The sequence below is a fragment of the Tamandua tetradactyla genome, chromosome X (assembly GCF_023851605.1).
Source record: "Tamandua tetradactyla isolate mTamTet1 chromosome X, mTamTet1.pri, whole genome shotgun sequence".
NCBI lineage: Eukaryota > Metazoa > Chordata > Mammalia > Pilosa > Myrmecophagidae > Tamandua > Tamandua tetradactyla.
In genome coordinates, this window is record NC_135353.1 from 69211316 (window position 1) to 69234297 (window position 22982).

The following is a 22982-nucleotide window of genomic DNA, read 5'->3' on the forward strand; positions in this document are numbered from 1 at the left end:
GATTAAACATGCATCATATCATCCCATTTCTGTTCTTTTCCAGAATAACTTTAATACAGTGTTCTTTTCCATACAGCCATTCTCAGGCCACTTCTCTCCTAAATCTAAATCATGATGAGTCCAGGTTGTGTTATACAAATAAACTATTATTTGTTTTTTAGAGGCTTATAATTAAAATCTTTCCAATTTTTCAAAAACAGCCCAAAGCGCTCTGTTTAGGAATGCTATTAGATTTAGAATTACCCATTTTACAGAATTTCCACAAGCAGTAACCAATTAAAACACTTTTACAATACAAATGCAGTAACATACCAACAAAATTTAAACAGATGCTTAACCCTTGCTGTATATTTAAGTAACACACCAATTAATTACTAGACTGAACACGCAGATTAAGAATTAAACAGCATTAAACACTTACTATACCTAGGTAATATGCCAGTTAACAGTTAAACGGGCATATTAATTTCATTAAATACCAGTTAATTGTTGGATTACTTATTTTCTAGGAATATACTCAACAAACAACTCAGGGCAGGGCCTTGAATCTCATACAGATGGACACAGGTCCTCAGAGTTCTCTGTATTTGCAGAATGAAGGAACACGATGTAATGCCGAACGGAGATTGAACTAAAGCCTCCCTGACTAGTTAAGCACATCTGCAGGGATGGCTCCTTTGGAAACAGCTCCCTGGTTGTTAGGCTGGTAGCAAACCTTAGGGGGCAGTAAGAACAGGAAGTTGTCGCCCCCAGCCCCCCCCTCCCCGTGCCCTCAGGACAGGGACTTCCTGTGAGGACTCCATCTTGTGGCGGTGACAAGGTGGTTTGGAGCTTGCGCTAACTTTTCTCTTCAGCCTCTCTCGAACTATCGTAAACCCCGATCTCCCGATCCTGCAGACTCCCCCACGAACAGTCTGTGAGGACAGTGGTGACAAGTTTCTGTCCACAGGCCACACCATGGGTGAGTTGATAGTGCCAGGGCTCCGTCTCAGCCTCCACACGCAGGGGTTCTGGGCCCCCCCCCACCCACCTCAACGGACACCCAGGGGACCCCGTTTAGTTGGGGTGGGTGTGAGGGCACAGGCTCACTTTTCTACTCTCCTGTGGCTGTGGTCACGGCTGAGGTGAAATTGTCCCTCTGGTTGAGGGGAAAGACCTGTTGTATGATCCTCTCAGGTTCAAGGTTTGGGTGACTGGAGGGCCACCTGGGGTGGAGGGTGTTGGAAATTAAGGTTTTGGGGATTCATGCTAGAAGTGGGGGAGGGGCGGGGAACCCACCATTACTCGGTAATTCCCTTGTTCCAGCCATTCAAGGTAGATTGAATTGCCCCTGTAGAAACTTTGGGTGGCTTGCTTTATGGCCAATGTATGATGTATTGTGGAATGTTCCGTGTAACTTAAAGTGTTCTATGTCAGTATAGTAAATTTTGTTTACTTAAATAATCTCCATTTAATTGCTTTTTGTCTGCCTATTTATCTGTCAGTCAGTGAGGTATGTTAACATGTCCCACTGTGACTGTGGACTTGTCTATTTCTCCATATATTCTGTCAGTTTTCACTGTGTATATTTCTGCTCTATGATAAGAGGTCCACACAAATTTTAAATTGTTTTATTAATATTCTCTTTTTGAATTGAACCATCATGAAATCTCCCTCTTTTCTTGTGGTAATGTTTTTCTTTAAAGTATACTTTTTCTATCCTTAATATGGTTATACCAGCTTTCAGTCGTTCAGTGTTGAAAGGTCATGATTCTTGCCATTTTTTTATTTCAAATTTTCTATATTGCTGAATTCTACATGTGTTTCTTTAAGAGTGTATGATTGTATGCTTTTCATCTAGTCTGATAACGTCTACCTTTCTATTTGGAATATTTAGTCTGTTTTACATTTGAAGTAGTTACAGATATAATTTGGTTTAAATATACATATCGCTGTTTGTTTTACCTTATTTTTGCCTGTTCCAAGTTCTTTTTCTTTTCTTTTCCTTCGAAATGATTAATATTTCTAAGTATTCAGTTTTTATCTCGTTTGGTTAGGTAGTTAAACCTCCTTTGACCATGCATGTAGTGTTTACTCTTATAATTGCAACATCTTTGCCTTATCAGTCTAGTGTACATTAGTTCTTTTACATGTCTACATACAGTGCAGGAACTTTCAAACAGACTGAATCCATTTGACTTATTGTCATGCATTTTAATTATATATATATTAAATCCCTGCAGAAATTATTGCAATTGTATTATACAGTCAACACTCATTTAGTTTTGCCTACATATTTGCCAGTGTCACTGTACTTCCTTTCCTGCATCTATGTGGTTCCACTTAGGATTGTATGTATTCTACCTGAAGAAGAACTATTAGTATTCTATTTGAGTCTTTTAATAACAAATTTGCCTGAAGTTTGTAACATTAGCATTTCTATGTCTTCCAAATTTAAAAGATAACTTCTTTCTAGATTTGGAATTCTAGGTTGACAGTTACTTTTCTTTTGCAGTTTGAAGACATAATTTCACTTCAAGCTACCATTGTGTCTTCTAAAATAGGCCAGTTTGTTGCTCCTTTAAGGGTAATCTCTCTTTTTTTCCTGTTAGCTTTGAATATTTTTTTTTCCCTTTCTTTGGTTTTCCACAGTATTACTAAGAGAGGCCTAGGTTTGATTTTACTCATACCCTTCCAGGCTTGGCATACATCGTGCTTCATGAATCGTGACTTGATGTATTTTGTCACTTTTGGAAACTTCTCAGCCATGATCTCTTCACTGCTTCTGCACTGTTCTCTCCACTCTGGGACTCCAATTAAGCATATATTAATTTTAAATATTATTCACTGTATCTTCTTTAACCTTTCTTTTCAGTATTCTCCACTTTTTCTTGCCAGGCTTAATTCTGGTTATTTTCTTCAGACTTATCGTTCATTTCTCCTATTCTCCATTCATATGGAGAACTCAACTTTAACCCTTGCAACAAAACACCACACATTCAGGGTAGATTGTATTATCCACCTAGAGTACAGGAGCGAAGTGCGGGTTACAAATGTTAAGCAGTTTGTCTCGATCACTCAGCCTGAAAACAGTATAGAAAAGGCTAACATCCCAAGCTGGACCCTCTGCCCAAACCCTTCCCCCTATCCTCACCTTCTGCTCTAAATGCTCCCCACCTCTCATGCCCCTGGAGGCAGAACAAAGGCAGAGTCTCCCAAATTTTAAGCACTGTGTTATCTGTCTTGCAGAATATAAAAATCAGGGATATTTCTTCATTAATTGCAAGGCATTGGTCTATTATTCAGATTACTGATGTGTTTTCTACCTTGCTTTGGTTTGAGTTTTATTTATTTTATTCTGTTCTTCCTAATTTCAGAGTACAATGAGAGCCGTGCCCCCTTTCAAAGAAGAACAAGATGCTGGGGTATTTTCCGAAGGAGGTATAGAAATTGGTATGAACGAGGCAGTTCTGCCATTTATCGTTCATCCTACCAGGAAGAAGAAGGAGATACAGCAATGAGTGGTCCCTATATGGGACCCGGAAAAAGATAGTAAGTAACCTGTCAGTATGGCTGGCATGTACTAGTCAGTGGAATAAATACCCCTGTCGTTAATTATATAATTTTTCTCTTCTGCAACCCAGCAGAGTGAGGAATGCTAGGACAAGATTACTGGTTGTGCGAACTTTATTGTAGCCTGGTATCGGTGGGGCAAGGGAGTGGAGAAGATGTTTTTAGCACTCTTAGACCCCTTCCTTCCATCTGCTTCCTCATAGTAATCCCCATGCGAAGCAATCCTACCCTAAGAGTGGCCAATGGCATTATCAGTGCCACGTCCGTACTGATATAGACATGTGGAAAGAGAGATATCCTCTAGAGAGAGCAGTGGAGGAGGAAAGGCGGGATGGAACCCCAGGAAGATGGTTCAAGGTCACAGTGAGTATCTTGGCAAAAAGTATGGAATGTACAGGAGATACAGATCAGGGGAAGTTATGTTGGTCTATGTAGAGACACGAGGTGCTTTTCTGGGGAACAGGTGGGGTTTGTAATCTGTCTCTTTTATGGCTATGAGTTAACATCCTTGATCATCTAAAGGCAGGTTCAGAGAAGCAGTGTAAATGGAAAAGGCTGGCTGCAGGATGGCTGGGGGAGGTTGGCTAAAGGCAAAGGTGGAAATTACTGCCAAGAAATTGGAGCAAGTTCCCACCAGATGCCTCAGTTTTGCTGTAGCTGTGTGTATGGGAAGGGGAGGTATGGTGAATCTCTAGAGTCCTTGGTGAGAGGGGCAGGCAGGATCTGCATTAGTCAGGCTCTCCAAAAATCTTTAAAAAGGAAGATCACGTCTAACACCTTAACTTGATTAATTGCAGGAGAGTGTTTGAATGGACAGAAAGGGGATTTAGAAAATCTACTTTTGGCACACAAAAAAAGAAATCATGGTGTTTTAGTTTGTAATTTGATGGAATGCAATATACCAGAAATGGAACAGCTTTTAAAAAGGAAATTTATTAAGTTGCAAATTTACAGTTCCAATGCTACAGAAATGTCTAAACTAAGGAATCCAGATAAAGATACCTTAACTCCAAAGAAAGGGCTGATGATGCTCAGGGTTTCTCTCTCAGCTGAAAAGGCACATGATGATGTCTGCTAGCTTTCTCTTCTCATTTCATAACGCTTCCCTGGAGGCATTTTCCTTCTGCGTCTCCAAAGGTCCCTGGCCATGTGGGCTCTGTGGGCTCTAAAGCTTTTTCCAAAATGATTCTGTCTTAAAGGGCTCCAGTAAGCAACTCCACCTTGAACGGGTAAAGACACATCTCCACGGAAACCATCTAATCAAAAGTTAGCACCCACAATTGGTGGATCACATCTCCGTGGAAACAGTAAAAAATTCCCACTCAACAATATCGAATGAGGATTAAAGAACATGGCTTTTGGGGTACACAACAGTTTCAAATCAGCACGCATGGCAATGGTCATTTCTTTAGAAAAAGGTCTGTTCTCCAGCCTTAATTCCATGTGGTCACTCCTGTCTCTCATCCTTCCTTTTCAACTCTAGGTTCCTTATGGGAGAAAATATAACAGGGCATGGCTACTGGACTCAATCCAGAGTTTTTGCAGTGTCCCCTTCACCCCAGTCGATGTAAGAAAGAATGGTGAAACTGTATGTGTGGGCACAGGGGAGAATAAAGGGGGCCTTGCTGAGCAAGTGGGATCATGCCTACAACACTATTGCTGTTGTCTCCTTTTCCTACAGTTTCACTACGTGAAAGGTCGGGCCAAATTCTTTGTTCAGGACTCTAGCACTGCCTCTGCATTGAAGGATGTCAACCTCAAGATTTGTGATAAGGAGAACCGAAAGGTTTGTGTCGAAGATATTAACCATGCCAAACCGAGGTGCAGGAGTACAGGCCAGGGACTGGGTTGTCTTCTTTGGGATTAGAGTTCCTAGTGCTTACCCTACCTCTCTTTATGCAGATATCTATCTTTGTCAACCCCTCTTCTGTTCCCCACTCTGTGCAGAATCAGTTGAATCCAGAACAAATGGAGCAGCTAAAGCTAATGCAGACTCAAGATAATGTTGTGATTCCATATCCAGACCCACCTCTTCTTGCCTCCCCTCCCAATTTCCCCATCACTCCCCATAGCTCAGAGTTGTATCTGTTTCTGCAGCTGACCATGTACAAACGATATGATGTCTTCCGGGGAGCTCTTGACCTCCAGAGCTTATGCTTTGATCCAGGTATGACTGACAGTAGTCATTTTAGGGCAGCAGAGGGCAGATTAGGGGTCTGCTTATGAGGCAAATTTAGGGATGGTAAATTATAACGGGGTTGGGCCTGGCTCTAGTCCAACTGGGACCCTCTCAACCTTCTTATCTCTTCTCTCGGCTTCCTGAAGTCTTGGTGGGCCATGGTATTGACATGATCCTGAATAGAAGAAACTGCATGGTTGCCACCCTGAAGATCATCAGAGAGGAGTTCCCTGAGGTGATGCCTCAGGCCCAGAGCCTGTATTTAGGTGGAGGGGCGAAATAAGGAGATAGAGAGCAGATTTTTCTCCAAAGCCCAAGATAATAACTATCACTCTAATTCTTCTTCCCCAAAAGCTGTTCTCTTTGAATTTGCGCGGTAACAAACTGTACCAGCTGGATGGCTTATCTGACATAATACAGGAGGCCCCCAAAGTCAAGATCCTGAACCTCTCCAAAAACGAAGTGAGAAGTGGGAGTCTGATCAAATTTAGAGTGTGGGTGGGGGTAGTGCTCATCTAGGTGATGACAACAGACAGATGGAGGTAGTTGTGGGTGAGGATGGGAGCTCGGGGTGCAGGGGCCCAGATATTTCTCTTTCACTGGTTTTTCTTTTCCCTGATTCCCCCCAGCTGAAGTCAGTGTGGGAGTTGGACAAGATGAAAGGGCTGAATCTGAAAGAGCTGTGGCTAGAAGGAAACCCATTGTGCAACAACTTCTCAAATCAGTCCACCTACGTAAGGTCAGTGTTATCCACGATCACTCCTCCTTGGGCACTTTGCCCTTTTAGAAGCCTGAGCTACCCTGACGTGCCCACCTGCAGGAGGTGTTAGCCCTCGTCCTATGAGAGGACTACATATCATCCCCACTTCTCTCTCTGTGCCTCTCAGCTGTGCTTAGATCTCCTTGCCTTCTTATCTGGCCCACTGGGGCTGGGGTCTGTTTCCCGTCTCTCTGCATCCAGCCTTCTGTAGCCCTAGAATGACTGCTACCACTGCATTGCTTCCTCTGTCCTCTGGCCCAATGCCAGGACTGGGCCATCCTAGAGAGAAATCTGGGTTCCCTGAGTTAGGGGAACAGAGGTGAGCCACGGCCAGCAAGCAGAGGACAACCAGAGGCAGGGGCAGTGTGAGGAAAGCAGAGGGGCAGAGGTGGAGGAGAAGATAGGAGGACAGCCCTCTGAGAGGCATGCCCCTCTCCCACTCTCCGTGTCACAGGCTCCTGCCCATCCTTCACAGGAGCACAGAGTAGCCCAAGGCAGGTGGGATTCCTCAGGCAAGGAACCAACTAAGGCCCAGTGGCACAGGGGACATCAGGAGAAAATGTGGTGACCATAGGAGGTGACCAGAGACCCTCAATCCCCTGCTGTATGGGGCCCTGGCCTTTTACTCCTGGGAAGAGCTCCTGCCCCTAGGGCTGCTCTTTTCCCATGCCCAGCTGATACTGGTAGAGCTCACACAGGTGACAAAAGCTCAAATGCTGGGCCCAGCCCAACAAGTGTATGTTTTCCGTTCCTCCCTTGGGCCTCAGGACCAACCAGCAGCAGAACAAGGCAAGGACTGCAGCAGGGAAGCCATTTCTCCATTATCTCTCTTTTCTTTCCTTAGCCCACACCACCACAGTAGAGCTCTTTTCCATTCCCTTTCCTATTTTTTCCTTTCTCCTTTGTGTTGACTGACTCTCCTATATCTCCTCCGTATCTACCTCCCACACCTACACTCCCTTGCTGTCCTCATCCCTCGCCTGTGTCATTCCTTCCCTGTTTCCTGAGCCTTGTCCCACTCATCTCCCTACCCCAACATCCTGGGTCATCACCCCTGAGTAATATCCTGGTCTTGTATAAGGCCAGTCCTGGCTGAATGCTGGACACTTAGTGAGGTTGGGGCCTCCCTCCCCATTCCCTGTTCCCTTCAGAGCCTTCTCTGATGACTTGAAGGAGGTGAGGGAGCCAGGGAGGGGAAGGAACCCCTGGATCCTGGGCTCAAAATGCTACTTCTTGTGGCCTGACATGGGAATCAGAGCAGTCCATGCTGAAGCTGCCCAGGAGGAAGGAAAGGGAGGGGAGAAGTAGAAGGAGAGTAAGGGAAAGAGGAAGAGAGAGAGTGTATGTGTGTGCTCTCCCTCTTTTGTCACTCCATAGCAGGTTCCAGGGTCCCTGAAGAGGCAGTGGACCTGGAGTGAAGGTGGGGCATATGGGGTTATGTCTCAGGTGTAAGTGTGCTTGCTTCCATAAGGCAGGGCAGCTCCACGCTTTCACTTTCTTTTCTCTCTTTGGTCTTAATTTTTGACAGCTCCATCCTGGAATTGTTCCCCAAGTTACTACGCCTGGTAAGTGTATTCCTTTATCATTGACTCATCTGTCACTGATGCCACCCATGACCTCCCTTAGGTCTTTCCCAAGTTACATTTTTGTTTCTGAACCTCGTTGGAAGAGACCCATGTGGAAGCCAAACAAAGCCTACAGACATTCTCTACGGGCTTCCAGGATGCCCTGGAGAAGACCCTAATGGTAGACTTGCCCATGGAATTTCTAGGACCCTTTGACCCCTGACCTCTCACTCCCATTCTTTCCTAGTCATGTTCATCTCACTGCTCATCCAATGCCACCTCCCTGGTCTGCACTAACTTCCTCTTTCCTTCTCCAGGATGGCCAGGAGTTATGATCAATCACCGTTGGCATTGAAGCCCCCAAGAGGCTTCCAACCTGCCAAGAGAGGAGGCCACCTCAAGCCGGCTTGGGGTGGTACACATGGAGGGGATATCATCTGTGGTCCTAGGACTGTTTTAATTCCAGGGGAGCTTCTTTGGTTCTGAGACCTTGAAGAGTCTAGTCCTGCAATTCCTGCAGGAGTGACTACCCCTAGGACACCAAGGCAGGGAGGGCTGGGATGGGACAGGCCAGTCAAGCACAGGTCTGCTCATTGGGAGGAGGGGCATTTAAGTCCCCTTAGGGGCTGAGACCTCACAGATAGCCTGTCCCCTTTGCTTCCCTACAGATATTACTTGATCTATGACTGTGGAGCCTCGAGCAGAACTGAAGCATGCTGCATTTCATACTTACGTGCATTTACTAAGTGAAGAACGTGAAGCCCGGAGAAGGAAAGGGATAATGTTGAGGTCACATGGAAGAAGTTGCCACTCAACCTAAAATCGTGAAATTCTAATGCATACCACACTCTGAAATCTACTCTAAAAGTAATCGTTGCGATGTGCTTTGAAATGTACTGCTTTGTTTTTATTTTTTTTATTAATTAACGGGAACAAAGAAATTAACCCAACATTTAGAAATCATACCATTCTACATATGCAATCAGTAATTCTTAACATCATCACATAGATGCATGATCATCGTTTCTTAGTACATTTGCTTCGGTTTAGAAGAACTAGCGACACAACAGAAAAGATATAGAATGTTAATATAGAGAAAAAAATAAAAGTAATAATATTAGTAAAAAACAAAACAAAACAAAACAAAAACCTATACCTCAGAGGCAGCTTCATTCAGTGTTTTAACATGATTACTTTACAATTAGGTGTATTGTGCTGTACATTGTTGAGTTTTTGTATCTAGTCCTGTTGCACAGTCTGTATCCCTTCAGCTCCAATTACCCATTATCTTACCCTGTTTCTTAACTCCTGCTGGACTCTGTTACCAATGACATATTCCAAGTTTATTCTCGAATGTCGGTTCACATCAGTGGGACCATACAGTATTTGTCCTTATTTTTTGGCTAGACTCACTCAGCATAATGTTCTCTAGGTCCATCCATGTTATTATATGCTTCATAAGTTTATCCTGTCTTAAAGCTGCATAATATTCCATCGTATGTATATACCACAGTTTGTTTAGCCACTCGTCTGTTGATGGACATTTTGGCTGTTTCCATCTCTTTGCAATTGTAAATAACACTGCTATAAATATTGGTGTGCAAATGTCCGTTTGTGTCTTTGCCCTTAAGTCCTTTGAGTAGATTCCCAGCAATGGTATTGCTGGGTAGTATGGCAATTCTATATTCAGCTTTCTGAGGAACCGCCAAACTGCCTTCCACAGTGGTTGCACCATTTCACATTCCCACCAACAGTGGATAAGTTTGCCTCTTTCTCCGCATCCTCTCCAGCACTTGTCATTTTCTGTTTTGTTGATAATGGCCATTCTGGTGGGTGTGAGATGATATCTCATTGTGGTTTTGATTTGCATTTCTCTAATGGCCAGGGACATTGAGCATCTCTTCATGTGCCTTTTGGCCATTTGTATTTCCTCTTCTGAGAGGTGTCTGTTCAAGTCTTTTTCCCATTTTGTAATTGGGTTGGCTGTCTTTTTGTTGTTGAGTTGAACAATCTCTTTATAAATTCTGGACACTAGACCTTTATCTGATATGTCGTTTCCAAATATTGTCTCCCATTGTGTAGGCTGTCTTTCTACTTTCTTATGAAGTTCTATGATGCACATATGTGTTTAATTTTGAGAAGTTTCCATTTATTTATTTCCTTCTTCAGTGCTCTTGCTTTAGGTTTAAGGTTCATAAAACGGCCTCCAATTGTAAGTTTCATAAGATATGTCCCTACATTTTCCTCTAAATGTTTTATGGTCTTAGACCTAATGTTTAGATCTTTGATTCATTTTGAGTTAACTTTTGTATAGTGTGTGAGATATGGGTCTTCTTTCATTCTTTTGCATATGGATATCCAGTTCTCTAGGCACCATTTATTGAAGAGACTGTTCTGTCCCAGGTGAGTTGGCTTTACTGCCTTATCAAAGATCAAATGTCCATAGATGAGAGGGTCTATATCATAGCACTCTATTCGATTCCATTGGTCGATATATCTATCTTTATGCCAATACCATGCTGTTTTGACCACTGTGGCTTCATAATATGCCTTAAAGTCAGGCAGCGCGAGACCTCCAGCTTCGTTTTTTTTCCTCAATATGTTTTTAGCAATATGGGGCACCCTGCCCTTCGAGATAAATTTGCTAATTGGTTTTTCTATTTCTGAAAAATAAGTTGTTGGGATTTTGATTGGTATTGCATTGAATCTGTAAATCAATTTAGGTAGGATTGACATCTTAACTATATTTAGTCTTCCAATCCATGAACACGGTATGCCCTTCCATCTATTTAGGTCTTCTGTGATTTCTTTTAACACTTTTTGGTAGTTTTCTTTATATATGTTTTTTGTGTCTTTAGTTAAATTTATTCCTAGGTATTTCATTCTTTTAGTTGCAATTGTAAATGGGATTCGTTTCTTGATTTCCCCCTCAGCTTGTTCATTAGTAGTGTATAGAAATGCTACAGATTTTTGAATGTTGATCTTGTAACCTGCTACTTTGCTGTACTCATTTAGTAGCTCTAGTAGTTTTGTTGTGGAATTTTCCGGGTTTTCCACGTATAGTATCATATCATCTGCAAACAGTGATAGTTTTACTTCTTCCTTTCCAATTTTGATGCCTTGTATTTCTTTTTCTTGTCTAATTGCTCTGGCTAGAACCTCCAACACCATGTAGAATAATAGTGGTGATAGTGGACATCCTTGTCTTGTTCCTGATCTTAGGGGGAAAGTTTTCAATTTTTCCCCATTGAGAATGACATTAGCTGTGGGTTTTTCAGATATTCCCTCTATCATTTTAAGGAAGTTCCCTTGTATTCCTATCTTTTGAAGTGTTTTCAACAGGAAAGGATGTTGAATCTTGTCAAATGCCTTCTCTGCATCAATTGAGATGATCATGTAATTTTTCTGCTTTGATTTGTTGATGTGGTGTATTACATTAATTGATTTTCTTATGTTGAACCATCCTTGCATACCTGGGATGAATCCTACTTGGTCATGATGTATAATTCTTTTAATGTGTTGTTGGATACGATTCGCTAGAATTTTATTGAGGATTTTTGCATCTATATTCATTAGAGAGATTGGTCTGTAGTTTTCTTTTTTTGTAATATCTTTGCCTGGTTTGGGTATGAGGGTGATGTTGGTTTCGTAGAATGAATTAGGTAGTTTTCCCTCCACTTCAATTTTTTTTGAAGAGCTTGAGGAGAGTTGGTACTAATTCTTTCTGGAATGTTTGATAGAATTCACATGTGAAGCCGTCTGGTTCTGGACTTTTCTTTTTAGGAAGCTTTTAAATGACTAATTCAATTTCTTTACTTGTGATTGGTTTGTTGAGGTCCTCTATGTCTTCTTGAGTCAAAGTTGGTTGTTCATGTCTTTCCAGGAACCCGTCCATTTCATCTAAATTGTTGTATTTATTAGCGTAATGTTGTTCATAGTATCCTGTTATTACCTCCTTTATTTCTGTGAGGTCAGTAGTTATGTCTGTTCTTCCATTTCTGATCTTATTTATTTGCATCCTCTCTCTTCTTCTTTTTGTCAATCTTGCTAAGGGCCCATCAATCTTACTGATTTTCTCATAGAACCAACTTCTGGTCTTATTGATTTTCTCTATTGTTTTCATGTTTTCAATTTCATTTATTTCTGTTCTAATCTTTGTTATTTGTTTCCTTTTGCTTGCTTTGGGATTAGTTTGCTGTTCTTTCTCCAGTTCTTCCAAGTGGACAGTTACTTCCTGCATTTTTGCCTTTTCTTCTTTTCTGATATAGGCATTTAGGGCAATAAATTTCCCTCTTAGCACTGCCTTTGCTGCGTCCCGTAAATTTTGATACATTGTGTTTTCATTTTCATTTGCCTCGAGGTATTTGCTAATTTCTCTTGCAATTTCTTCTTTGAACCACTCGTTGTTTAAGAGTGTGTTGTTGAGCCTCCACATATTTGTGAATTTTCTGGCACTCTGCCTATTATTGATTTCCAACTTCATTCCTCCATGATCCGAGAAAGTGCTGTGTATGATTTCAATCTTTTTTAATTTGTTAAGACTTGCTTTGTGTCCCAGCATATGGTCTATCTTTGAGAATGTTCCATGAGCACTTGAGAAAAAGGTGTATCCTGCTGTTGTGGGATGTAATGTCCTATAAATGTCTGTTAAGTCTAGCTTATTTATAGTAATATTCAGATTCTCTATTTCTTTATTGATCCTCTGTCTAGATGTTCTGTCCATTGATGAGAGTGGTGAATTGAAGTCTCCAACTATTATGGTATATAAGTCTATTTCCCTTTTCAGTGTTTGCGGTGTATTCCTCACGTATTTTGGGACATTCTGGTTCGGCGTGTAGATATTTATGATTGTTATGTCTTCTTGTTTAATTCTTCCTTTTCTTAGTATATACTGTCCTTCTTTTTCTCTTTTAACTGTTTTACATTTGAAATCTAATTTGTTGGATATTAGTATAGCCACTCCTGCTCTTTTCTGCTTGTTATTTGCATGAAATATCTTTTCCCAACCTTTCACTTTCAACCTATGTTTTTCTTTGAATCTAAGATGTGTTTCCTGTAGACAGCATATAGAAGGATCCTGTTTTTTAAACCATTCTGCCAATCTATGTCTTTTGATTGGGGAATTCATTCCATGGACATTTAGTGTTATTATTCTTTGGCAAAAATTTTCCTCTACCATTTTGCCTTTTATATTATATATATCATATCTGATTTTCCTTCTTTCTACACTCTTCTCCATACCTCTCTCTTCTGTCTTTTCGTATCTGACTCTAGTGCTCCCTTTAGTATTTCTTGCAGAGCTGGTCTCTTGGTCACAAATTCTCTCAGTGACTTTTTGTCTGAGAATGTTTTAATTTCTTCCTCATTTTTGAAGGACAATTTTGCTGGATATAGGAGTCTTGGTTGGCAGTTTTTCTCTTTTAGTAATTTAAATATATCATCCCACTGTTTTCTAGCTTCCATGAAATCTGCTGAGAAATCTACACATAGTCTTACTGGGTTCCCTTGTATTGATGGATTGTTTTTCTCTTGCTGCTTTCAAGATCCTTTCTTTCTCTTTGACTTCTGACATTCTGACTAGTAAGTGTCTTGGAGAACGCCTATTTGCGTCTAATCTCTTTGGGGTGCACTGCAGTTCTTGGATCTGTAATTTTAGGTCTTTCATAAGAGTTGGGAAATTTTCAGTGATAATTTCTTCCATTAGTTTTTCTCCTCCTTTTCCCTTCTCTTCTCTTTCTGGGACACCCACAACACGTGTATTTGTGCGGTTCATATTGTCATTGAGTTCCCTGGTCCCCTGTTAAATTTTTCCATTCTTTTCCCGATAGTTTCTGTTTCTTTTTGGAATTCAGATGTTCCATCCTCCAAATCACTAATTCTATCTTCTGTCTCCTTAAATCTATCATTGTAGGTATCCATTGTTTTTTCCATCTTTTCTACTTTTTCCTTCACTTCCATAAGTTCTGTCATTTGTTTTTTCAGTTTTTGTATTTCTTCTTTTTGTTCAGCCCATGTCTTCTTCATGTCCTCCCTCAATTTATCGATTTCATTTTTGCAGAGGTTTTCCATTTCTGTTCGTATATTCATCATTAGTTGTCTCAGCTCCTGTATCTCATTTGAACTATTCGTTTGTTCCTTTGACTGGGCCATATTTTCAATCTTCTGAGCGTGGTCTGTTATCTTCTGCTGGCATCTGGGCATTTAGTCAGATTTCCCTGGGTGTTGGACCCAACAGGTTGGAAGATTTTTCTGTGAAATCTCTGGGTTCTGTTTTTCTTATCCTGCCCAGTAGGTGCCGCTTGTGGCACACGTTTGTCTCACGTGTTTGGAAGGGATCCGCCCAGTCGCCGTTCTCCGCGGCCTGGGGATTTCCGATCCAATTCTCTCAGTTGGTCCGGGGGGCCGTGCGTGGTGGGGTCGCCAGCCGCCACAGCTTGAGGGGACCCTGTGGCTCTTTTATTAATGCCCCTATTGGTGTTTGGTTGGACCCAGTCCCTGCCACTGTAGTAAATTCCCTCCTCTCCCTGAAGGGGTGCCGGTCGCCGGCCGCCGCGGCCCAGGAAACTCACCACCGGACCAGGAAGCGGCCCTCAGGGGCGGCGCGCTGATTGCCGGCCACCGCGGCTTGGGTAGCCCTCTGATCCGAGACTCGTAGCCGGTCCAGGAAGCCGCCCGCAAAAGAGGGGCACTGACCGCTGCGGCTTGGGAAACTTGCCTCTCCGAGATGCTCAGCTGGCCCGAGAAGGAGGGAGTGAGGAGCTCCGGCCACCAACTGCTGCTAGTCGGGGAAGCACGCGCCACTCGGGGATCTCACCGCAGCAGAGTCTCGCAGTTAGTCTAGCCAGTCCAGACTGGGGTACGCTGTGTGTCCATTCCGTGCCGTGGCCCCGGGAGCTGTTCTGCACTGTTCCTGTTCATCTAGTAGTTGCTCTGGAGGAGGAAGTAAGACGCCTGTACCTTACTAAGCCACCATCTTCCTCCCAGCCTGCGCTGTGTTTTCTTTGCATTTCCCTAATAGAAAATGACGTTGAGCATCTTTTCTTCTATGTGTCTGTGTGTGTGTGCATGTGTGTGTGTGTGTGTGTGTGTGTGTGTTTTAGCCATTTGTAAATCCTCTTTGGAGAAATGTCTATTCAAGTATTTTGCCCATTTTCAAATTGGGCTGTTTTTCTTTTATTGCTTGGGTTGTAGGATTTCTTTATATATTCTGGATAGTAAACCCTTTTCAGATAAACAATTTCCAAATATTTTCTCCCACTGGGTATGTGACTTTTCACATTCAATGATAACGTCCCTCAATGAACAAAGCTTCTTAACATGGATGAGGTTCCATTTCTCATCTTTTCTTTTGTTGCTTGTGCTTTGAGTGTAAAGTCTATGATGTCGTTGTCTAACACAAGATTCTGAAGATTTTTCCCTACATTTTCTGATAGGAAGTGTATCATCCTGTTTCGTATATATGAGACTTTGGTCCATTTTGAATTAACTTGTGAATGGGGTGTGAGTAAGGTTCCTTCTTTATTCTTTTACATATGGATATCCAGTTCTCCCAACACCTTGTGCTGAAGAGTTTCTTCTTTCCAATGAAGTGGATGTGGCAACCTTGTCAATAATCAGTTGGGATTTCTGGAAAGATGGCAGGATACGAAAGATAGAGTTCCACTGTGCACCAAGGAACATGGAAGGACAGAAAAAAGACAGGGGTAACAATTCCCGGGTGTAAGTTACCAAGGAGGGTCTTCTCCACCATCTAGGGAGAAACTAGTGGCAAAAGCTGAGGAATTGAGATACAGTGATCCAGAGCCTGGCCAGCTCATGCAAGCAGCCCAGCATGTCCATTTTCACACGGAAACTCGGAGCACTCAGGAGTGCATGGACAGACAGACAGGTACAAGGAAGTAAGCCAAGCCTACCGCCCTGGCTCCGTGACCTGCGACTACCCCCACACCCCACACATCTGAACCTGTCACCCGGGCCCCACCACTGAACCCCTGCTTTGATACCCTTCCCCACGCATCCCTCCCCCACACCCATGCCCCATGCATGCATGCAAGCCTGTCCCAGCCTGACTCACCTCTGCCACACGAGTGCACGGTATCACCCAGCCTTTCCTGAAAACTGTTTAACCGTGGCCAGCACCTCGATTCCCACCTCCCCCTCCCTGCTCCCTGGAGGCAGTCACCTGCACATCCATGGTGCAGATGCTCACCTTCATAACCGGGCCACCCCTGCACCCAGCCCGTATGGTTCTTCAACCCGAACCGGCCCCCACCTGCACACGTGCACATCAGCATCTGGCACCCACGGATGTACGCACGTGCACACGCCCACTCATGCCGTACCCCTCAGCTCTGCACAAGCACTGACCTGCGTATCTGGACCACACCTGTCCCCGGGCCACACTGGCAAAATCCCTCCCCGCTGCGCCTGAGCTCTGTCCTCGTGCACAGCAGTGCCGTGCTCCCCAGGTCCATGCACCGGCATAGCCATATCCTCCCTGGTGGGTACCCACGTATCTGCACTTACCGCTGAACCCCTACACTCCACCTTGCCTGCCCCACACACATGCAACCACTTGCACCACCCCACGACACAACTGCCCTTCTCCAACACCTGGTAGGTGATCTTGGGTATATCTGTTCCACGTAGCCTCTGCTTTGCACAAGCAGGCACCCTTACCCTACCCAACCCGTGCACCTGCAGACACATGCCAGGGCCCCACCCACCCTACATCATCCACCCCGACACACTTTCGATACCTCCGTGACCTGTGCCCCACCCCTACACACATGCCCATCCTCACCCCAACCCCTTCGGAGTCCTCCCTCTGTGAAAGGACACAAACACACCCCAACCCCCCCCGTGCCACTATTTTTATGCTCTGTATTCCACAACCTGACACCCACAACGCACACACTTCATGCTGCCCCCTGAATCCTGTCCATACACTAGCCCCTTTAGCTCAACACCCCCATCTGCCTCATACCAGCCCCATTTGCTCAACACCCCCATCCGCTTCAAGCCAGTCCCATTTGCTCAACACCCCCATCCGCCTCCTGCAACACCCTAGCTATGTGTCAGCCATGCTGCACACTGCTACTGTGCTCCAGATTCCCTCTGTATAACATGGGAATCCCCAAGATTATCATAGGGATGCCATGACCTTAAATAACACCTGAACACACAGATGCATATATAGCCCTGTTACTAATGGCTGTCTGGAAAGCGTGTCTGTATTCAGGAAATTTTTTTATTCTCCATGCTACCTGTCCCTATTTGCAACTCTGGGGCTTATAGGAAGGAAGTGGTACCAGGATAGAGCTGAATGAGTTTCCAAAAGTGATAGATATGTTGGAAACCCATAGCCTTCTGCTACATCTATAGCTGACCACTGCTTCTAGAGTACAGAAATAGTTCCAATCTTCATCCCTAATGTAAAGCATAGCCAGAGAGCACTTGGATATTGCATGGGTTTCTAGGGCTTGAATTAAGGAAATGGGACAACTGTCTCTGATAAAAAGGAAGAAAGATGAGGAATACAGAGGGTGTGAGTCTGTGTGTAAGGAGGTGGTGTCTTAAGGATTGTGGCAATCATTCAGTGGAATTGGAGGCAGTTTTCACTTTTTGCATCACCAAAATGCTTGGTAGAATCCTAGGTTTGTGACTGTTGGTTTTCAGGGAGGGAAACTAGAGTGAGAGTCCGGAGCTTGGCCTGGGTCTCAGTGCCTGAGCCATTCTAGGGTGATTTCCTTCCCCTGACTTGGCCCGCACCATCAAACCGGTGTTCCCTGAGTATCCTTCACTGTTCACACCCCCAGTGGCCCAGGGTCTGCAGAGGTCTTGGTGATTACCACACAGGATGCAGGTTCTTGTGGAAGTTACTGTGGTCTCTGCCCACAGAGACCTCTCGGGTTTCAGAGACCCCTGGAAAAGGTGTTGGGCCTGGTATAATGGGCAGGACTTGTGAGGAAATGGATGGGTGAGAGGGTCCAGAGAGCCCCACCTGTCTGAAGTGAATAATAGAGGCCTCCCAGGTGAGCAGATAGCGCTCCAAGTCAATCATAAATCTAGGAGTCTGAGGACATACAGGTTGAAGACTCATCAAGAAATGGCTACTGGACTGGATGATCAGTAAGGCTTCATCTGTTAACAGAATGGTCATTAAGTGCTGACCGGTGCCAGGCATTGTGCTGCCAGTGAGAACATGTTTTGGATCCCATGCTCAACAATGGCATTCTACAGAGGAAGAGCAAGGTCCTGGATTACTCTGGCTACTGGACTTCCTCAGGGTGTGCCTTTGATGTCACCCTCTCCAATCCCCAGAAAACGTGCCCTCCTACCGTTGCATCATCACCTTTCTTTGATGCAGGTTAGGGTGATAAAAACAGCCAGACACAACTTCTTTCCATTTTATTTTTATGGGGTTGAGGGACAGTGCATAACCTCGCTTGATCTAGGTTTGAGATTTCTGCGCTCAGATAGGGCCCTGAGAGGGGTGAAGTGCTCGCATCCGATCCCTGGCATCTTGATCAGGAGTTGCGGGAGGATTGCATTACAAGGGATGGTGCATGGAGGGGAAGGCTGTGATCATTAAGGGCACGGTGCCATTAAAGGCTTAGATCAGCCAAGTGGGACCAGGCGAATCCATATTTAGGAAGACAAGCAGAAGTTAACTCTAGGGCTGGAGCCAGGGCCTATAGGCAGGGAACCTAGAGGCAAGGTTATCTGATGAGTTTGGAGACAAATGCTGGAACAAAGTGTGGGGTGTGGAGAGTGAAACAAGGAAGCCAGAGATATTCTCAAAGAAGGCACACATGTGAATTAGAGAAAAGGGCTTTATTAAGGCCACTTCCCAGGAGTTTCTGCAGCCGTTTCTGGGTCCCCTTCCCTACAGAGGTTTGCACTCTCTGTTGGGGACGGGGGGTGGTTCCATCACCACTATGGCCCTGTCTGGCCCCACCCCCACCATGAACACTTGTAAGAAGTGTACCTCATCGGAGATGCCCTTGAGCTTGATGCCTTTGTACATGATGAGGCATGGAAAGAAGAGGCTTATGGGAAATAATGCTGCCCCTTGAAGCTAAGCCCGTGGGAATCCCACAGCCCCAACCTCCTTACCACCCTGTCCTTAAGCACAGTGTGCCAGAGCCCAGGGGGGTGGACAGAGCAACTGAAGCTGGACCCTCCTGTACAAGGCTCCCATTTGCTGCCTTCTGTTCTAATCAGCCTGCCAACACCATGTTCCATACCATACCACAGGCAATCTACACACTTCCTTAGCATAGGCATCTGGAATAGAATCTGACACTCTCATTGATCAGTGTGGAGCCAAAATACCGTGGAAACAAGGAGTGACTGGGCTTAGGAATCCCTGCACTGACACCTCAGGATGGCCCGTCAGTTCAGCACCATCACACTGCCAGTGTTCTCTAGCCAAAAGACCACCATGCTTATACCTGCTTATAACCAAGCAAACCTGGGGATTTTACTCATTGCAGGAAGGGAAAATACGCCCCGTGGAGATTCTCGTATCCTGCAATATGAGGATGTTATGAATGATTTATTATGGGATTTGGGCTTGTGGTAGGTCTTTTTGGGGAAAGGTTCAGGAAAGTCAGGTGTGCTCTGGTGGTGGTGCTGTCAAGAAGCAAGAGTAATTCAGAGTGGGTATCTTAGTGAATTTTATCTAGAAGGAGGGAAGAATACAGCAAGGCTAAGGATGTATTTGGTAAAGAAACAAGTCACTCACAGTAGCCAGGAGAAGGGGCGTTTGATTATTTTTGTGGTGTGCACAGTGGTCTTGTATTTTTCTCGCTTCATTATAGTCACAGAGTGACTTTTCCTGAAGTTGGTGTCTGTGAGATGGTTTCCGTTCAGCAGGAGAACAGTACTATCCAGCTGTGAATAAGCCAATTCATGATGGAGAATGATAGGATGGCAGGCAAAGCAAACCTGAGAGGCTGAGTACTTAAGGGGACAGGCAGTGTACTGGACTAGACAAAGCCAGGTGTAGATGAAGGATGAAGCCAATGAGGACGGCCAGACCAGTTACCCAGAGATAAAGATCTTCTGTATTGTTTTCATATCTGAGTGCATGATGGACAAACTTGGACACCACTGTGCTTGGAGGTAATGGAACCAGAACTTAACCCCATATCTGCTTCACTGTCATGTGCTCTGTCCTGACCACTGAGATTCGGTGCTGTCCTCTTTTACAGATGAGACCGGCACAGGGGAAAGGACTCACTTCTTCCAGGGGGTGTTTATTCCATGTAAAAGAACGAGCCGACAGACCGAATAAGTCCTGAAATGCCGAGGGGCCAGCCCTTCTAGAACATCAACTAGTTCAATCTCCCTACTCCATATTATCGACAGCCCCTTGCAACATGAAAATGTTAGAATGGGCATGACCCAAATACCCCTGAAAGAGTGGGAAAACGATCAAAAGTGGTAGTGGAGTTGCACAGAGAAGGCCGAGTTTGACAAACGAGTATGAGTGCTGAATCATTATACTGATATTTCTTGTAGCCTCCAGTAGCTTAGAGCAGCTAGAAAGAAAAAGCCAAAATTGTGGCATCGTAATTCATACCAAACTCTGAAATCTGTTCTACAACTAATTGTTGTGATGTACTTTGAAATTTAGTATACGCACACACACACACACACAGACACATATATATATGTTATTTAAAGAGAATCAGGAGTATAACAGAGGAGATAGGATATAACAAATGAGTACGACTGCTGAATCATTCTATTTCTGTTTCTGTTGGTCTTCAATGTCTCGGAGCAGCTAGAAGAAAAAACGAAAAATGTGGGACGGTAACCCATACCAAACTTTAAAATCTGTTTTAACCTACTTGTTCAAATGTACTTGAGAACTTATTGCTTTTTTTGTATATGTGTTATAGTTCACAATTAAAATAATTATTAAAAATTTGCTCTGTAACTACTTGTTAAACTGTATTGGAAATTTATAGCTGTTTTGCATATATGTTATATTTTTCAATGAAAAGAAACATTCCAATAAAGAAAAAACAAATGAGCCAACAGGTAGAATGTAGCCTGTGCAGTCAGGAAAGGACTGGGTTGAGATAAGTGAAGTGTGGCTGTTTATGTTCATATAGTGCACCATCACACATGCCTGTGATTTCCAAAGAGGAAAGCATGCTGTGAATGAAGTTTTCAAACTTTGTCTTCTCGTGCTGTTTAGTGCTCAATGTAAAGTATGAATATGTCATTCTTTCTCCAGTAGAAAGTCAATTTCCCTTCGATTGTGAACATTCACCACTGTGCTTTAAACTAACAGGCTGTACTCAAGCCTTCTGCCAAATCACTTATTTTCCAAGGAGCTGAAAATTAATTGTCTCGATGGGAAGAAAATGAGTGAGTCGCACTCAGGCATATTTGTTTTGAGAATACGATGGATGGCATTTAAATGGCATCGTGGTGTATCACATAAATGGGCAGATTCAGGAATTTTGTTCAAGTTTCCTATGAGCAGGTATGAAAGCAACTTAATTTTACCCTCGGTTTCTACCTGCATTATCTATAAGTAAATATGTTGGAAGGCAGATTGCAATGGCAATTTGATTTAAAATGAAACACTCTCTCAGAAAACAAGGAACAATGTTCCTTGAGGGTTTCTGCCTGGGTTTGGCAGTGATATTCTTGCAATAATTATGTCATTCTGAAACATAAATGATACTTAACTTTTCTCCTCTGTTAAAAAGAATATTCATGTAATTGATGTAAAACTGTAGAAATGAAGACAAACAGTTGTCGCAAACATCACAGTAAGTTGAAACTAGGTTTTAAATGGTTTTCAAGTGTCAGAAAAGAAACCCCAAAAGTTGAGCGTAGTTTGTTACTGGGTTGTGGGAATGTCGGTTAGCGGAACTTCCCCTCCATCCTTGAATCTGTCTTCCGTATTGCCTAAAATGAGTGCAAATCCCTCTATGGTCAGAAAAAAAGCCCATACAATTCTTATATCCAACAATCAATGCGTGGCCGGGTGAAGTAGTGGACAGAGTAAGGGCTTTGGGGTCAAGAAGGCATGGATCCCATTCTGGACTCTCTTAATGACATGTGGCCGGGGAGGACAGTTACGCTCCCCAAGCCTCAGGTCCCCTACCCAGGGAGTGGGGAGAGGATTCCCTCCCGCATAGGGTCCTTGTGGGCATCTGAGGAAATCACAAAGGCAGTGAAGGTCATCCAGAAGCTTTGGCCTCAGTCATGCCAGAGATCTGAAACTCAGTTTCGTCAACTGTAAAGAGGGAACCATCAGGTCAACTGTGAAGGTTAGCTAAATGGATTAAATGTTATGTAAATTACAAGATGTCATTGCCCTATTGAAGCAGGGTAGGACAGGGGCCTGGGAGGGGAGATAAGATACTGTGAAGGAGCCTGTTTCGGTTTGCTAAAGCTGCCAGAATGTCATATACCAGAAATGAGTTGGCTTTTGCAGAGGGCATTTATTAAGTTACAATTTTACAGTTCCAAAGCCATGAAAAGGTCCAAATTAAAACATCACCAAGATGATACGTGGACTCAGAAGAAAGGCCACTGGCATCTGGAACACCTCTGTCATCAGGGAAGGCACATGGCTGGCTCTGCTAGTACTTGCTCCTGGTACGCTGCCTTCAGTTTCTGATTCCAGGGGCCTCCTCTCTGTGTCCTGCAGGTCTTCTCGTAGTGTCTCCAGAGCTTTTCACTCTCTAGGCATCTGTGGCTCCTCTCTTTGTATTGTTGGTTGGGACCTTTGGGTTAGATTGTTTCAATGGAGATGTGATCCGACCCATTTAAAGTAGGTCTTAATCCACTTTTTGGAGTTCATTAACAGATAGACACTTTGGAGACAGCTTTGGAAAATAGAACATAGATGCTTGAAATCAGAAAATGCCCTGGAAGATGCCAAGCTAAGTGA

The 22982-nt window shown here is 43.8% G+C and overlaps 1 protein-coding gene across 1 annotated transcript; it reads left to right on the plus strand.

The window, feature by feature from the left end:
* Positions 1-803: 803 nt before the first annotated feature.
* On the plus strand, positions 804-9348 carry LOC143670232 (nuclear RNA export factor 2-like). Its single transcript, XM_077144900.1, has 12 exons — positions 804-961; positions 3357-3531; positions 3756-3915; positions 5036-5119; positions 5234-5338; positions 5650-5719; positions 5878-5966; positions 6086-6193; positions 6361-6470; positions 8020-8056; positions 8374-8471; positions 8725-9348. The coding sequence occupies exons 1-11, from the start codon at positions 958-960 to the stop codon at positions 8389-8391; spliced, it is 960 nt and encodes a 319-aa protein (XP_077001015.1). The 5' UTR covers positions 804-957; the 3' UTR covers positions 8392-8471; positions 8725-9348.
* Positions 9349-22982: the final 13634 nt, after the last annotated feature.

What these genes read in the sequence shown, in the direction of transcription:
- LOC143670232 (XM_077144900.1), top strand. An exon ending in GTGATAAGGAGAACCGAAAG is followed by an intron (nt 5,339 to 5,649) that starts GTTTGTGTCGAA and finishes CTGTTTCTGCAG; the next exon opens with CTGACCATGTACAAACGATA. An exon ending in AATCAGTCCACCTACGTAAG is followed by an intron (nt 6,471 to 8,019) that starts GTCAGTGTTATC and finishes AATTTTTGACAG; the next exon opens with CTCCATCCTGGAATTGTTCC.